We start from the raw sequence: 16,951 nt of genomic DNA on the forward strand, positions 1-16,951 counted from the left end.
CACTGTAAGCAGATAAACTCAATTATGTAGAAAAAGTCAAAATAAAGGAGCTCAATAAGAAAAAAAAAATGGATATCTGCCACACGTCAGTGTGGTACATAACATGTTTGACAATACACGCACACACATACCCTAGTTGTGTGTGTCGGCTTTGCCCTGGAGGTAAACTTTACCGGCCGCTCACTAACAGCCGCAGCAGGTACATGTGATGATTCGCGTTTCACCACTCCCGGGTTTAGTGATCGTGGTCTGACTGAAGACACACCCGGTTTATTTGGAACTCACACTCAGACGTGTTAGCGTTACATTTTATTTCGCACAACTCACGAAGTTGGCTAGCTAACACTAACGTCGTTGAGCTAGCCCTGTCAGGCGGCGTTAAAGTGTTAAAGGTAACGTTGGGTTAAAGGAAATGTTTTCAGACTATCGCAGTAAATATAAAATATGGACTTTCTTCAGCTAACAGCGGTGGCTGTCACCTCCAGCGATCCCTGAAACACTGCAACATCAGGTAAGAGGAGCTAGCATGCTACGTTACCAGGCTAGCTAGTCGCTAGATGTGTTTGAGTGACTTTTTCTGAATATCTGAAACTAATCTGCCTGTTGGAGCTCACATCTTTGGTCGCTTTAAGGCAGTTATATGACTTAAGAACAGCTGGCTTGTGAATGTTGGCCGATGTCCTAACTTCACCTTACCACAGTGGTGACAGCTAGCTAGCCAGCTAAATTAGCCGCTACACCGGCAACCTCAATGTTTTGAAATGTGACTCATGGCTGCCATCTGATTTCTCCAGTTTGAATCCACTGTGGCCTAACCTAACCGGTTTCAAAACGGCGGCGGCAACACAGGAGAAACTGGACCCGTCCGGCTCAGCATCCAGCTCAAAGATGGAGTTGGCAGCGGTGAGTGCTGCCATGTTTGTCATTGACAGCATGCAGACAAATGGTCAATTACCTGATGCGACACGTTTCCCTCGTATAACAGTTGGGATTTTTAGCGTAGGAAAACATGAGTGATGTCTGTCGCTTACTTATAGAAATGCCATTTCAATTGTAGCTCTCAGTATTTCTAGGGAAATGCACACCTTGTATGACAGTGTAGACCCACAGGCGACTTCATTAGGTACAGGCTTGCACACTGTAATCCTAAAGTGATGAAATTTTTTAGCAATAATAGTCAGATAGGCAGTAACATTTAAACAATGCTCTATTATGTTGGTACTATGAGGCCCAAAGTCGTCACACACACAAAATATAACACACGTTACACCAAAAAGAGCATGCTATCATGTAGTTTACTCCAATTTTTAACCCTACTGTCCAAATCTGACAGCAGAAATTGAGACTCATCCAACCAGACTCATCCGCTTGCTCATAGGGTCTCGACTTGATTGTTGGGGCTTTGTCTATTTTTCTCAGTATTATTGTAGGGTCTTTACCTTACAATGTAAAGCACCTTAAAATTCTTAGAATAAGATTGAATTGAATTTCTTCAATCTTTTATTGTCCAGTATTGGTGCAAATTGACGCCCATGTGAATTATAGCCTCATTTTCCTATTTCCTTATCTATGGACTGGCAACATTGTGATCTTCTGCTGCTCTAGCCCATCTGCGTCAAGGTTTGACCTGTTGTTTGGTCAGAGATGCTCTTCTGCATACTTGCGTTGTAACGAGTTGTTATCTGAGTTACTGTTGCTTTAGTTAAAGCTCAAAGCAGTGTGTTCGTCCTTCTCTGACCTCTGACACCAGGAAGGCATTTTTGCTGTCACACACTGGATTTGTTTTCCTTTGTTTTGGACCGCTCTCTATAAACCCTGGAGATGACTGTGTAGGAAAAATCCCAGAAGATCAGCATTTTCTGAAATCCTCAGACCAGCCTGTTTGGCACCAACAGCAGTGTCATGTTGAAAGTCACTTAAATTAAATTTCTTCCCTATCCTGATGCTTTGTTTGAACTTCAGCAGGTCATCTTGGCCATGTTTACATTAATTAGATTAGATATTTGCATTAACGAGTAGTTGAACAGCTATTCTTAATAAAGTGACTGGTGAGTGTATAGCTTCATATTTTCTCCTGTTAAAACTAAAACTAGCATCCTTATGATTGACCTAAATGTAAAGTCCACGTGAACTGCTCCATGACTCATGCTATTTGAAAAAGATGCATTTTAGCACTGAGCTATACAGAGGGGCGAGCACCAAATACAGACGCGCGAGTGTGTGTGTTTGAAAGATAAAGATAGAAGCCCGTAGAAAAACGTGGGCTAGATTAAGCTTCTGCTTTGGCTGCTGAAATGGGGGAGGGAGGACGGGAAGCAGGAGAAAAGCCATTGTAGGTTGGCGAGAGCGAGTGAGCGAGGGGAAGGTTTGTAAGAGATGGAGGTTTATTTTATAATATGTTATTTGTAAGAGCAGCATCACAGATAGAGGGAGGTGAAAGTGGGCAAAATGCAGGAAAAACAGGATTCTCAGAGCCGAGCCCCGGGCATCCCGGGGAAGGTAGGACAGCATCTTTGTGCTTAACGTGTGATTTAAAGTGTCTCGTGTGTGTGTGTAAAGGCAACGTATAGAAGGCTGATTATGATTATTTGTGGTTTGTTATTGTTGTTGGAATATTTATTTATTTTTGCCAATTGATATCATTTCTGTTTAATAGTTTACCTTCAGGTGTAGCTAAATTTAGCCCCTGTCTGCGTGTCACATTCTGCCAGCCTTTTTGTCTACAAGGCATGTACCCACTGATAATGTTGAGTCTCACTTTAATTCTATGCAACAGACAGTGTGTGCGTGTCTGTGAGTGAGTGAGTGAACTGTCTCTACACATCTCCATCATCTCCACTGTGTAGGAACCTGGCCTCTGCTCTGTGCTACAGGGTGTTTTATTGCAGTGGAAATGTTACACAAACATATTTAGATTTTAATCCTAAGTCCAATTCATGTATATTTATGATATGTTTTCTTTGCTTTGTCAAGCTGTTTTAATGCATAGTTGTTTGAGAATGAATATATACAGATTTCTCTGGCATTCAGCAAGAGGTGACCAGTGGCGAAGAAGATGCTGAACGGCATATTTTTCTCGTTATCCTCTTTACGCTGTGACTAATCCTTTACATTTCTTTCTGCTTTATCTCCCTTCTTGTCTGTTTTCTGTCTCTGTCCTCTTTTCTGGTCCGCCATTTCTTTCTCATGTCACTTCCTCGCTTGTTCTCTCGTTGGTTTTCTCCCATCCTTCCTTTTCCTCGTCTCTCTGTCGGTCTCCATCGTCCTTCTTTATGTCTGTCATTGTCCTCAGGCTCACCCAGCTCTCAAAGCCTTTATGTGTGGCTCCCTCAGTGGCACCTGCTCTACACTCCTCTTCCAGCCTTTGGATCTGGTGAAGACACGACTGCAGACCCTGCAGAACAATGCCAAGCCCGGGTGTGTGCACACACATTCACACAGATACACAGTGAGAACATTTCAGACACGTGTACATCAGCATGCCTCTGATATTATCCTTTTTTCTCTCCCCCTCTCTTTTTCTGACTTTTACCCACTCTCACACACATACAAAGCATAAGAGGACAAAATTTTCTGGCAGTGCCAGCCTCAATCTCTTGGTATGACCCATATGGGGCAAATAGTCACACCAGCAGCATGTAATTATACTGTCAGGCTGCTGGGTTGCAATTACTGCCACTGAGAACAGCAAATGTAAACATTTAAAAGTGGATTTTTATTTATTTCACATGTGGAGGCCTTTCTTTAGCACAGAGCTCCAGAAGGATAATTTCTGTGGTAATTGATTTCACAATAGCGATTCACCACAGCTGTAACCATTTATTGTCAGCATGTCTTTGAGTGTTTATAGTACTGTGCAAAAGTCTTGGGCCACCCCTCATTTATTTATGTTTTGCTTTGAAATTTGAAAACTAGTGGAGCAGTGTATGGAAATAGTTTGACTTTCAAGTCATTAGAACTGTACAATATTTGGTGTAGCTGCTTTAATCCGTCAGGACAGTCTGAACTCTCCTGGGCAAATTTTCTTGTCATTTCTTTCAGTAGTCTTCAGGGATAGTTCTCCAGGCTTCTTCAAGGACGTTCAAAGCTCTCCTTTGGATGTTGGCTGCCCTTTGTTCTGTTCTCTGTTAAGGTTGAGGTCACTGCTGAGGTCTGGGCTCTGGGGAGGCCAATCCATTTTCCTAAGAACACATCACGCTGAACATGCCGGATTTTCAGCTAATAGCTCTTTGGCAATCGCCTTCTTGGTGCAAAAATAGTGTTTCATGCCTGTCAAACTGTGGTCTCTAGATTTAAGTAAAGAAAATGGGAACAAATTATGTGTTTTTATGACAGGCTGCTCTTAAAAAAGTCCCTAAAGGTCAACCCATCCACTTAGCTTATCCTTATCTGGTATGGGCCGGAGCCTATACCAGTTACTATAGGGCAAGAGGTGGGGTACACCCAGGAAAAGTCGCCAATCTGCTAACACAGAGAGACAGACAACCATTTGCACTCACGTTCACGCTTGGAGGCAATTTAGAATCACCAATGAATCACTAACTACAGTTCTTAGGACTGTGGGAGGAAGAGGACCCATGCAAACACGGGGAGAACATGCAAACTCCACACAGAAAGATGGAGTCGAACTCATGACCTACTTGCTGTGAGACAACAGTGCTAACCGCCGTGCCTAAAGATACAATTTAGAATTAAATTTTTTAAAGTTGTTTGTTTGTAGACACAACACTGGTTCATCCTTTGAGTTACGTGTCTTATTTTATGCTCTAATGACTCATAGGTCAGTGTTAAGTGGCTTAACAAACCAAAAAATAAATAAATTCCTGAAAGTGGTTGGGTACAAGGACTGGACTGAAAAGCAGCCGATTTCCAAATAAAAAAACTTTGGAAGACCTTCAGAAAGCCTGGCTCCTTGGAAGCAAAATATAAATTAGAGGGGGCTTAAGTTTTTTTGCACAGTAGTGTGTAATGTTTTGTTTTTGGGGTTTTTTTTGCACAATTTAATTTGTTTGTATTGATTTAAATTTTTTTGTCTTGCAGCGCACCCAAGGTGGGAATGTTTAGCGTTTTCATCAATGTTATTAGGACAGAGAAGTTCTTCAGTCTGTGGAAAGGTGTTTCACCGGTGAGCAACTGAATGCACCGTTTTCATTATTTACAACAAATCCTGTTTGTTGCACATTTGTACGCAGATGGCTGCCCCTCCCCTGAGCCTGGTTCTACCAGAGGTTTCTTCCTTTTGAAAGGGAGTTTTTCCTTCCCACTGTCACCAAGTGGTTGCTCATAAGGAGTCGTTTGATTCTTGGGGTTTTCTTTTGATTATTTTATGGTCTTTAACTTACAATAAACAGAACTTTTGGGCGACTGTTGTTGTATTTTGACGCTATATAAATAAACTGAATTGAAATTTTATTCTCCCACCAACACTCAAACTCATAGCGCATGCTCCCCTCTAAGAAACCCATGTAAATTATGCCTTTCTTTTTAACCAAGACAACAAACACTGTTACTTCTCCCTCTACAGTCATTTGTGCGCTGCATCCCTGGGGTGGGTATCTACTTCAGCACCTTCTACTCCCTGAAGCAGCACTTCTTCCTGGACCGAGCTCCCAACGCTGGCGAGGCTGTTCTGCTCGGAGCGGGTGCCAGAGCTGTGGCCGGAGTCTGCATGTTACCATTCACAGTCATCAAGACGCGCTTCGAGGTATCTACCAGCTAACAGACTCTGACGCCAGATGGTCAGAGATGAAATATGTACTAATCTTCTCACATCTGTTTTTTAAATAAAGTTGTTGTGGAACTGCTTTTAGTCAGAGGTTTTTGCTCTATTTTATTATGACTTTTCTGTGGAGACACGTAGTGTGGATACAAAGGCAGTCATTTACATCTATTGTCACTCAATCAACCGCATGATTAAAGACATTTCATTTCAATTTTTCTGTGTTTTTCAGAGTGGCTTTTACAGTTATGCAAGTGTGCCCGGTGCTCTGAGGAGTATGTATGAGACGGAGGGAATCAGGGCTCTGTTTTCGGGGCTGACTGCCACGCTGCTCCGCGACGCTCCTTTCTCCGGCATCTACGTCATGTTTTACAGCCAGGCCAAGAGAGCGTTGCCTCAAGGTGAGAGTCACGCTCAGTCAGCAGATCAAAATGGAGGTTAAGAAAAATGTGAAGAGTTATGTTTTGTACACCCGCTGAGCAGAAAATTGCATTAGTGTTTTAACACTTGTGCAGAAAATCAATCGGGTGGATTTAGTGCTTGTACAGTTTGTTCTGTGAGCAAAATCAGTAAAGCTGGGCACAGACTGATAATGAATGACTGAAGAAGTAAATTGGGTGGCTAAAAATTCTGCATACGTATGTGCAAGCAGCTGTATGCTTCACAATCACATTTATTCACGTCCACCGCAGAAGGTAGTCCAGCTTATATGAACCATTAGAGAAAGTCCTTTATTTTCTTTGACAAGCCCCTCCATCGTGTAGCAGTTACTACAATCACATAACGCACGAAAGATCCTGGATTCAGTCTTGGGAGCAGACACAAATCCCTTTGTGGTTGTGTCATGAAGACCAGCCAGGGTAAAAATCGACCCAGTCAAAATATGCGGAGATGCCCCCTGTGACGGCCCCTTGTGAATAAGAGAGCTTTTATTTAATTATAAGCGAAAATCCTGAACTTGACACATTCCCATTTTCACAATTCCTTTCCATTTCACACATTTTTTTGTGCTAAAAGCACTTGATGTAAAACATATGAAGCAACATGTTGTGGAAAACCCTCACTGTGAGCACTGATGTCTTGGTAGCGCTTCATAATACGGCTCTGATGTAGTTTCCCAACTTTTACCATGTAAACAAATTAAATGGTTTATGGCGAATGCTTAAAATGTAGGTAGAGAGAAAAAAACTGAGTAACAATAATTATACTGTGAGTATATTGTAAGAAAGAAGGTTGTTTTCCTTTTGTAAATTCTAATTATCTAGTAATATTAGAGGTTCATGTTTTATTATTGTGTAACCTTACTTCTGTCTCTTGTTGTAGTTGCACAGTATCATTGAGGGGATGTGAGGCCTTTTAATTGCAATGTGCAAAAGGGGTTCTTACATGGTAATTGCAAGTTACTATTAGGAGTGAAGGCTTTAATATAGAATGTCCTATTTCCCCTTCTTACTCTGCAATTAAACAGTATTATTAAGATGATGGGAGGGCCTGTGTTATAGAGCATCCCATTTCTCCTAATAGTAACTTGTAATTACTGTCTAAAAATGGGTTCTTGCCTTGTAATTGCAAGCTACTGTTAGGGGTGTGGCCAAGTGAATTGACCACACCCAATTCACTTGGCCACACCCCTAACATTATTTAAACATTTAAATAATTGAGTATCGATTAATAGAGTAATGGGATAAGGCAGCCGTTCTCAAAATACCCTTTCACACTTTAAATACTGATAAATACTTTTGTCTTATTAATGAGCCATGATAAATATTCAAAAGAGAAAAGCACAGGTCTTTGGTTTAACATTTTTTTAGAAACTGCAATATTTTTAGTATTTTACCCAAAACCAACACCTGTCAAAAACCCTCTCACTGTATTTACATGCCAATAAAAATGCGGGTGAAATGCTCGCGCTTACACGGAGACAACTGAGCGCTACAGAGTTTTAAACATTAAAACATTGCAGCAAAAAATTTGTGTTGAATATTCTTTATAATCGAGTTACTCAATGAATCATCGCAGCTCTTTGTGAAACTGTGATTTTTTTTTAATGTTTTCCACGTATTTTTCTCTTTCTGTGGTTTGACTGATTGTTTTTATTTAAATCATCTGACACCCTCGGGTTCTCTTCTCTCAGAGGTGACCTCGGCGCCCTACGCTCCGCTGGTGAACTTCAGCTGTGGGGTGATTGCGGGTGTCATGGCATCAGTAGTAACGCAGCCTGCAGATGTAGTGAAGACTCACATTCAAGTCAGACCCTCCCACTGTAGCACAGCAGGTGCAGTTCGCCGCATCTACATGGTGTGTACTCACGTTCTTGTTGTGTTTTTCAGTAAGAAGCAACACTTTCACTATTATATAACATCTAACTGAGGTTTGCTGCTCTGGCCTTTCCTTCAGGAGTACGGCATGGCTGGGTTTTTTCGTGGAGCAGTGCCCAGGTCTCTTCGACGCACTCTCATGGCTGCCATGGCTTGGACTGTGTATGAACAGCTGATGGCTCGAATGGGCCTCAAATCCTGAAGAGCAAAAGTTTTTAGCCGCAAGAGAAGGAAAAGAGCTATAAGAGGATAATTCTGTATTATTATTATTATTATTATTATAATTATAATCTAAGAAGTAAATGGAGCTGAGGAGCTTACAGGGTCAGTGAGCCAGCAGTAACAAGATAATAAGCAAAGGAAGCAGGTGGATAAATGCCTGAAACACATGAGTAGGAGTGCTCTGTTTGTGTGTTTGGTGTGGGTGTGTGAAACTGTTTGGGACTGTGATGTTACACCTGAAGCACTTTTATGTCCGTCTCAGACTGTAGTGACACTCCCTGCTGTGAAGTGAACTCGTCCCTCCTAATATTTATGTTCCTGAGGTATGGCTACTAGGAATCAGAAAACGGGGCCAGTGGCTCTTCTGGCTAACAGAGTTGCCTTTGACGATGTTTTAAAATACCGTAGAAACAAACGAGACACTCAATAAGCTGGTGTCCCGTACATCCGATGAAGAAGCAAAGCACTGCAGGTTCTGCCATATTTGTTCTGACAAGATTGAGCAATGTTTCGTACTTGCTGACTGAGAAGTTTATTTGTTTCAGGCTCAGACAATCAGTACTCACACAGCTGCATTATGGGAAAATCGAGGCCAATGCTAATAACTGTGTTAAAGCCTTTGTTGCTGTATTGCTTAAAACTTTGCTAGCTACATTTATATAAAACTATGGTGCGTTTTCGACTCGGCGTAATGATAGCCACATCTGTAGCTAAATCAATGAATAGCAGTGATTTCATCTCACGAGAAAAACCCAACAAAAAAGTCAGGATTTTATGGATTTTTTTAAAATAAATTTTATAAATAAATTGTTTGATTATTTGTAGGATTTTTCATTTTGAGACAACCTGTGGAGTTTCTCAGTAGCACTGTGGTTTTGATTCTCGGTAGTTTTGTTTGTTTTCTGCACACAGGAGTAGCATGACACTCATTTTATATATATATATATATATATATATATATATATATATATATATATATATATATATATATATATATATATATATATATATATATATATATATATATATATATATATATATATATATATATATATATATATAAATAAATAAAAAGGCAACTTTGACTTTATTTTATGATGAGGGATTTGATTTTTGTAGGAAACACTGAATGTAAACACAGATTTCTGCGTTTAAAGAAAATTCCACCTTTAAAGGCGCTGCAGGTTGCCCTTCTCCCTGCATTTAAATGAGCACTTTCACAAATTTATTTTCTTAGTACACATATATATATTTAGGTTACCAGGCAAAGTTGAAGTCATTTAAGTATTTCAGGTTTTGCTGAAGTCAGGTACCTCCTATGATCAAACAGTATTTCCAGAATATTAAGCTTGCAAGTGAAGCATTGCTTAATCATTGCGCTGACATGTTTATAAAGGTTTATAAAGAGTCCATACCGGTGATGGAGCTGTGGATCTTGTCTTTGTACAGCCTCATTCTGGAATTGTAAATATGTGACTTAATACAGAGTTGCTGATTTAACAAAAAAAAGGGGGCACACTAATGAATTCCTGTAGAGTGTTTGCATAGATGTTATTTATTATTAATATAAAAGAAGAGGTGATATAATAGAGAATAATGTCTTTGTGTCTGTACATAAAATGCAAACTGAAAGACCACTCGGTGCGATCTTAGAACGGCGATGGTTGCCACCAAGAAGTAATTGTGTGTTTTACTTGATAGGAGTTTTTAATAATGGCTTCCTGTGAGTCAGCAGATAAGCCCAGTTTAATGAAAGCGAGGCGCTGAGCGTCTCTTCAGACCTACGGGCTGTTTAAAGGAAAAAGGTAGTGAAGTACGAGTTCATTTAAAAGCCTCCATGTTTGCTGTCTTAACTTGAGCTGTGCCATAATTCATACCACCTCACCCCCATTGTTGTGACTCTCCTGCATTCAGTGTTACGGTAGACACTCTGTCTGTACGCGTGTTTGCTCAGACAGATGCTGTGCCTGTCTGATTTTTAAGTTGAATAAAAATCTCCTGTTTTTGTTTTTTGTTTTTTCCAAAAATGATTTTGACTTTGTGTTGTTATAAATGAAGAGGAGTTTGACGTTTAATCACTTTATTCGCAGTTTTGTATCCAGAACATCTCTTCTAAACCATACCGACTACAATGTGACCCACGTTACTGACAGAACATGCATGTTACTATTAAACACAGTCAAGATAAATATACAGACTTGGATGATGTAACACATTCGATAGATATTATCTAGGGCTAGCCTGTGAGAACAATGATGAGGCATCTGCATGTTTCCCACAGAATGTATGGAGGACATCATTAAATAATTAAATGTGTTATCAATTAAAATTTAAAATGTATTCAATATTTTAAATGAAATGAATTTGTTTATATATTTAATATTCAGTGTTAATTAATGAGACATTTAATTAACTAATGACATTAAATTAATTATTTATTGATGTTTTATTTAATTCATTTTGGCACCCAAAGCCATAAAATTATATTTATAACTAATGTATTGTGGAATCTGTTCTCACGCTAAAACCATCAAAGACAAATTTATTATCTACTACATTCCAAACTTTTATTTTGAAAGTTCAGTCAGTCTTCAGTCTGCTAGCCTCCTGCTGAATCCCTTGCTGAAAACGGTCCTCAGCATCAATCAGTTGTCTCAGGTCTCTCCTCCGATATCAGGTGCACTTCAATCCACTGCAGCTGGACTGCATCAGAAGCCTTTTTGTGCTCTGAAGATCCCCTGTGAACTGGATGGCCGCTCTAATCAGCACTCACAGCTGGAAGCTTTGGGCTGCTCGCTTTTTCTTTTCCCCTCCCCTCACTCCTCCTAACTAGTCATGGCAGATGACCTCCCCTCCCTGAGCCTGGTTCGGCTGGAGGTTTCTTCCTGCTAAGAGGGAGTTTTTTCTGTCTAATGCCACAAAGTACTTGCTCATAGGGGGTCGCTTGATTGTTGGGGCTTTCCACTATAGGTTGTTAAAACTGTTGCCATGTAAATAAGCCTGGATTGAACTGAAATGCTGCAGAGTAGAATGATGAACGCTGTCACCAGCTGCAGGCCAAGACTGTGGAACTGGAGTACCTCCACAGACTGAGGAACACACTCGATCAGCAGCTGATTATTGATGAATATGGTTAAGAAAGAACAGATCTTCTCTGGCTCTCTGTGAGAAACATTGATACTTTCTCTTGAACCAGCCTAACATTAACAAAGATGACGTCAAGTAATGCCACTTCACTAAAGATTAAAAACCAAAACGGTTGGCAAACCTATGAGAATCCATTTTTAAGTCTTTTACACATGCAAAAGTTTCTAAATGAATTTTTACATCAAAGTTAAATTCTAATAAACATTCTCACACTTTTTCTACATTTGTTTTTAGAAAAGTAAAGCAGTACGTTTGTCATTCTGCGCTACACAGGATGAAAGAAAAACAGGATGACTCTAAATCTTAGCACAAAAGCTAAAAATGATGTGAATAACACTTGGACTGAGAAAGAAACCTTTGCTTTAACAGCTCAAATGCAATTGGGATTTACACGCAAATGAAACTGAGTTTCTCTTTGCAGTCCAGATTCTCCCACACTCCGTTTTTGTTTAAAGCTCCACAGTAATTTCGACCGGGACACTGGTGCTCCCGATCCCCTTCTGACCAGGCCTCGTATATCAGAGGGCTGCCGTCCACCCACAGCCAGCGACCAGCCAGGAAGCACAGCCCGATCCACACCCGATCGGTGACGGTGCCCTGCTGGATCTCTTTCAGGGTCAAAAGGTTCTCGGTCTCAGAGGTCAGACTTGTGAGCGTAGTGTGTGTCTCTTTACAGTACTCCAATGCTTCCTCCCAAGCCATCTTCTCCTCCATCACTGTTGTGCTGAAGCAGAAAAAGGGCAGTACTCTCAATGGTGAGGAACCAAACCATCCCGTCCCCATGGTACAGCCGTCCCAGCACACACGAACAAAAAGATTATAATCTGTAGATGGTTGGGACTCATCCCAAACTATGCTGGTTTCATATCCTCCTCCTGACCATTTCCAGTATGTGCCTGTTTTGTAGAGACCGATCCAGAACTCACCAGAAACTTTTCCCAGGGTTGCTTTTCTCAGTTGCTTCACTTCCCAACTTGTACTTAGAGGGGAAAGATCAGTGTAATGGGTTTTGCAGTACTGTTGAGCATCATACCAGTTCAATCTGTTTTGCACGTACACATGTTTACCAAATTTCTGCCCTGTCAGGTACGGTGAGGCGTTTACAATAAAGAGCATTTTCCAAAGCAGGGTCTTCATGCTGGTTCAGCCGACTGGTGTGATGAGCCTTAGCCTGTGCTTCCTCCTCAGTTATTGCTTGAAATAAATCGAGGAACACCTGCTGACTCCCTCATTCTTCTGTCACTGCATCTCATGCATATGACATCATGTAAATACAATGTGATTACCACACCCTGGATTTCTACTCCGCCCATCATCTTTAATGCACTCCAACCCCCACACCTCCATGTTTCACCTGAATTTTGAGAGCATCAGCAAAGACCACATGAAATACTAAAAACTACTTTTGCCTTCACAGTTCATACATGTTAAGTACACATTATCTCTCTGTGATACTGATTATGCTGATGTAATGTGGTCTGTAATGGAGAGTAAACCACCCAGGTAAGTTCACTTAACGTGGGTAGATAAAGGTAAAAAAATGGCTATATTAAAACTAACCAAGAGTTATAACACAAGCTGCTGATAGATTTATCTCACACTAAAAGGACATGTTGGTGACATAACATTAAAGCACGAGGTTAAGGTAGTCAGGCTTCAAAACCAATAGTAAAATTGAAATAGGCACTGGATTCATTTTGCTTGCAAAATTGCGGAGATGAACTTGTGTCACGGAAGTCGGCACAAACTTTCCAGAATAATTTTGTTTAGTAAATTTATTTCCATTTGACATTGAGAAACAAAATATTCTGTTTGAGCTCACATGTCATTTTCTCTTTCTACATGCTTCCCTCATGTTTTCTGTGGCAAAACCGAAGCCTCAGTGTGCATCACAACCTGCCAACAGCCTCTAAAAGAACAGTGGCAAGAAAATATACTGAAGGGGTCTGAAAGGGTCTACTGAATGTGTGTTATGCAGTCATGTTAGAAAAATAAGCAGTCAGACCATTTTCTAATGTGCAGTGAACACAAAGCAGGCTCAGAAATGACCAGATGTGATACTATAAAGCTTATTATAATTATATGTTGTTGGTGGCCCCAAATAAACCCAGATGGATTGATCTGTGCATTAAAATGTGTCTGTGGATGCAGGTTGTACAATTTTGTAAAACAGCCTGTTCTCAAATTTCAGGCTGGTGCAACCATAAACATAAACGAGGATGAAATAGGAGACTAAAAATAACGACAATTATATTTGATCAGAGGACCCCATTCATGTCTTTATAGCTGGCTGAAAAGGGCTGTAGCTCTCTCTTAATTATAGATAAAATAGAGGGATTTAGCTACAAAATTTATTTATATAAATATTATTTATATATTAAATCAAACCTGATTAAATCAGGTTTGATTTAATCAGTGTCAACTGATTGTTGGTTTGGTAAAAATTTGATTACAACTTGCCTGATGAGGTGTTAAAAGGATATTTTTATTGAGACTTGATGTGGATGGTGTGGTACAGTCTGTGGTGTGATTGGTGTAGCAGGCTGCTGTGTTTACAACGTGTACTGGTCATTGTTGCCTGCTGTGAACAGCAAAGACCTGACTAACGGCACAGAGTCCACCCATCAGGGATGACTCGCCACCACAAACTGTGTGCTCTCTCAGAAGAGTCTCTATGTGGGCGTCACAAAAATGCACATAAATGCACGTACAGAGTCTCTCTCTCTCTCTCTCTCTCTCTCTGGGAGAGGCAGGCCATCAGAAAAGTGAAGGAGTGAGACAAAGGATCAAAAAGAGGTGGAGCTAAAAGTTAACCAGCCAGGAGCCAATACACTAAGAGCCTGCTTTACATAGTTGTAGCTCGTCATCTGTGTGTGTGTGTGTGTGTATGAGATGCTTCAATGTAAAAACATAGAAAGTTTGAGCTTACTGCATATTTAAAACTATAAGCTAAATATTTTAATGTGTGCTGTGATTGCTGCGTTTTCACTGATCCAACCACAGCAGCAGTATTAGAGCTCAGTGTTTATAAATAAAGTTTTAATGTCATGTTGTTGTCCGAAGGGTGACGGCCTCTCCCTTAGAGAGAAGGTGAGGAGCTCGGCCATTCAGGGTATTGCCGCTCTCTTCCACATTGTGGAGGGTAGCCATTATTTGGTTGTTAATAAGCAGATGTTTATTGTACACTGAATTCAAGATCAGGATCACTGGTTGAAATATAAATAGAAAACATTAAAGAGTCTGCAAAGTCATACAATATGCTGGACAGGAGAATGAAGTGCATAAAATGAGGCATATATATATATAGACCATTTAATATTTTTGAAAATGCACAGCACCAAATATTTGCTCTGATTATATCTTTGAATAAGAGATGCCCATTTAAGATTTATGAAAGGTTTCAAATGCAAATTGGTGACAAGAGACTGCTTCGACTACAGATATCACACACAAAGATTCATGTCAATACAAGCAGGTAAATCATTATTGAAAAAGTCATATTGCTGAAAATATGTTTGAGATCTTTTTTTCACCACTGTTTCTAAAAATTTTGTTACCGCAGCATAAAAATTGTACACATTTTTATGTATTTGTTTATTTTTATGACATCTGCACATTTTTCAATGAGTCTGATAGTTGGATGTCAGATTCTAGATTAGCTGATCTACTGCTAATAAAAAAACAAACTATAATTCATTTCTATAATAGTCTACATCCATTGTTGTTATAGGGGAAGCTTTTAAATTTTTACACTCAGGCACAGATAAAGTTGAGCCGCTTATCACATTTCCGGTTCTCCCACTGTCCCCCTTTAGTTAAAGCTCCACAGCGATTCCACAGTGGACACTGGTAGTCCTTATCTCTGTGGGGCCGGGCATCGTACACCAGAGGATCGCCATTCACCCACAGCCAGCGATCACCCAGGTAACGCAAACTGATCCACACCCGCTCTGTGGTGTTTTGGTACAGAGTCATCTGGGCCAGAGTGGTCACACTGGCAGAGAGCAGGCTGATGAGGATACTCTTACTCTGTCTGCAGTGCCTCATGGCCCCCTCCCAGGTCATTTTCTTCTTCACCACATTAAGTTGATACGAGGAATCTGACCCTTACTGATGCACATTTTCTCTGCCTCTAACAAGGTCGTGTTTTCTGAGATATCAATCTGGATCGCAGCCAACCTGCAGGCGCTGGTAAGAATGAGCGCTCCAATGACGATCTTCTCCATCCTGCTTCTTCTCACGGGAGGAATGAGACTGTCTTTTTTGAGCTCTGTCACTTGGATCGAGTTGATAAAAGAGAAGACACAGTTAATGACATGAATCATTAACATATCTATGTACAATCCGTCTACAACATGATGTGGATCATGGATCATTAACACAATGTTTCTATAAAACAAATATCAAGATGGACATGCAAAATTGTTTTATGGTGAATTTCAGTGTCTGAACTGCTGTTTTTACTGTGGATGACAAACAAATCCTACCTGCCTGCCTACCTAGGTAGCCTTCAGAGACTGATTTAAACAAAATAACTTATTTGCCTTCAAGCCATGCTTTTATAATTGTGTTTTTGTTACTTTGGAGTTTGCTTTTCATTGAGTTTGCTAGTCAATGTCCTATGATGTATATAACTTTTTCTTTTCTCAGTATTTCCCAGCTTCACATGGACAAATGCTGCTGTGTCTTACAGTTAACATCCTTATTGTATCCCCACACAAACAGTCACAGATGGCTGCCCCTCCCTGAGTTTTGTTCTGCTGCAGGTTTCTTACTGTTAAAAGGAAATTTCTTTTTTTTTTTAATGTTCTTTATGTTTCTTTATTGTGCATAAGTTTGACTATGGGATTCCTGGGTTGTTAGCTTCCTTTCTAAAATGTTGTTATGTCCTTACCTTGAAAGATAAACTGCTTTCAGAGGATTATTTCTTTGATTTGTCATTATATAAACATTGCTGAGCTGAAGTGAGAATAATGCTGATTGTTGTGCGGTGAACTGGACTCCATATACTTAACCTAAAGATTCATTGCTCCAAAGTGATATTCATTTAACTTAATTTCATGACATATACTATAATGTTTTATACTTTTGTATAAAGGGTATGTCTTTGAAAGAAAGAAAAATCAAGCAGTGAGAATGACTCAGTGACGCTTATCTTTATTGTGATGTTTGCACTCAGCTTCAATGATGACCGTGTAAAGTGAAACGTATCTTAAAGAACGATAAACCTAGAAATACCAAGAAAATGATTCACCCCAGATGGGACTCGAACCCACAATCCCTGGCTTAGGAGGCCAGTGCCTTATCCATTAGGCCACTGGGGCGCGCACGAGTCGTCTCGAGAAAATTATACTAATATTAATTGAGGACAAATGACAAACCATACTAATATGCGGCAGTAAAAAATAAGTTAGTGGTTGATTTTTTTCTGTTTCGTTTGGAATCCATATCTATGTTTCTATTTTTATTTTTAATAAACGTACTGAATAAATCCAACTCAATGAAACGGCGCAGCCATTGCTCGCTACTCGGTCACTAAGCAACT

The 16,951-nt window shown here is 40.1% G+C and overlaps 2 protein-coding genes and 1 non-coding gene across 4 annotated transcripts; 1 reads left to right on the plus strand and 2 right to left on the minus strand.

Moving 5' to 3' along the window:
• Positions 1 to 150: 150 nt before the first annotated feature.
• slc25a38b (solute carrier family 25 member 38b) lies at positions 151 to 9,197 on the plus strand. Of its 2 annotated transcripts, XM_006787486.3 has the most exons (9): positions 151 to 199; positions 460 to 511; positions 795 to 903; positions 3,293 to 3,417; positions 5,041 to 5,125; positions 5,525 to 5,704; positions 5,952 to 6,120; positions 7,854 to 8,017; positions 8,117 to 9,197. In XM_006787486.3, exons 3-9 carry the CDS (start codon positions 889 to 891, stop codon positions 8,237 to 8,239), a joined length of 861 nt encoding a protein of 286 aa, XP_006787549.1. In that variant the 5' UTR covers positions 151 to 199; positions 460 to 511; positions 795 to 888; the 3' UTR covers positions 8,240 to 9,197. The 2 variants fall into 2 exon arrangements, with proteins under 2 accessions (XP_006787549.1, XP_035762242.1); XM_035906349.2 differs by lacking the exons at positions 151 to 199; positions 460 to 511; positions 795 to 903 and adding an exon at positions 2,326 to 2,499.
• Positions 9,198 to 11,793: 2,596 nt separating this feature from the next.
• Positions 11,794 to 12,189, minus strand: LOC148102544 (rheacalcin-1-like). The gene has a single exon (XM_087842419.1). It carries the CDS (start codon positions 12,187 to 12,189, stop codon positions 11,794 to 11,796), a length of 396 nt encoding a protein of 131 aa, XP_087698545.1.
• A 4,468-nt stretch (positions 12,190 to 16,657) lies between these two features.
• On the minus strand, positions 16,658 to 16,730 carry trnar-ccu (transfer RNA arginine (anticodon CCU)). The gene has a single exon. It is a non-coding gene; the product is annotated as a tRNA-Arg (tRNA).
• Positions 16,731 to 16,951: the final 221 nt, after the last annotated feature.

Source organism: Neolamprologus brichardi, chromosome 6, assembly GCF_056152115.1.
Source record: "Neolamprologus brichardi isolate AB-2024 chromosome 6, ASM5615211v1, whole genome shotgun sequence".
NCBI lineage: Eukaryota > Metazoa > Chordata > Actinopteri > Cichliformes > Cichlidae > Neolamprologus > Neolamprologus brichardi.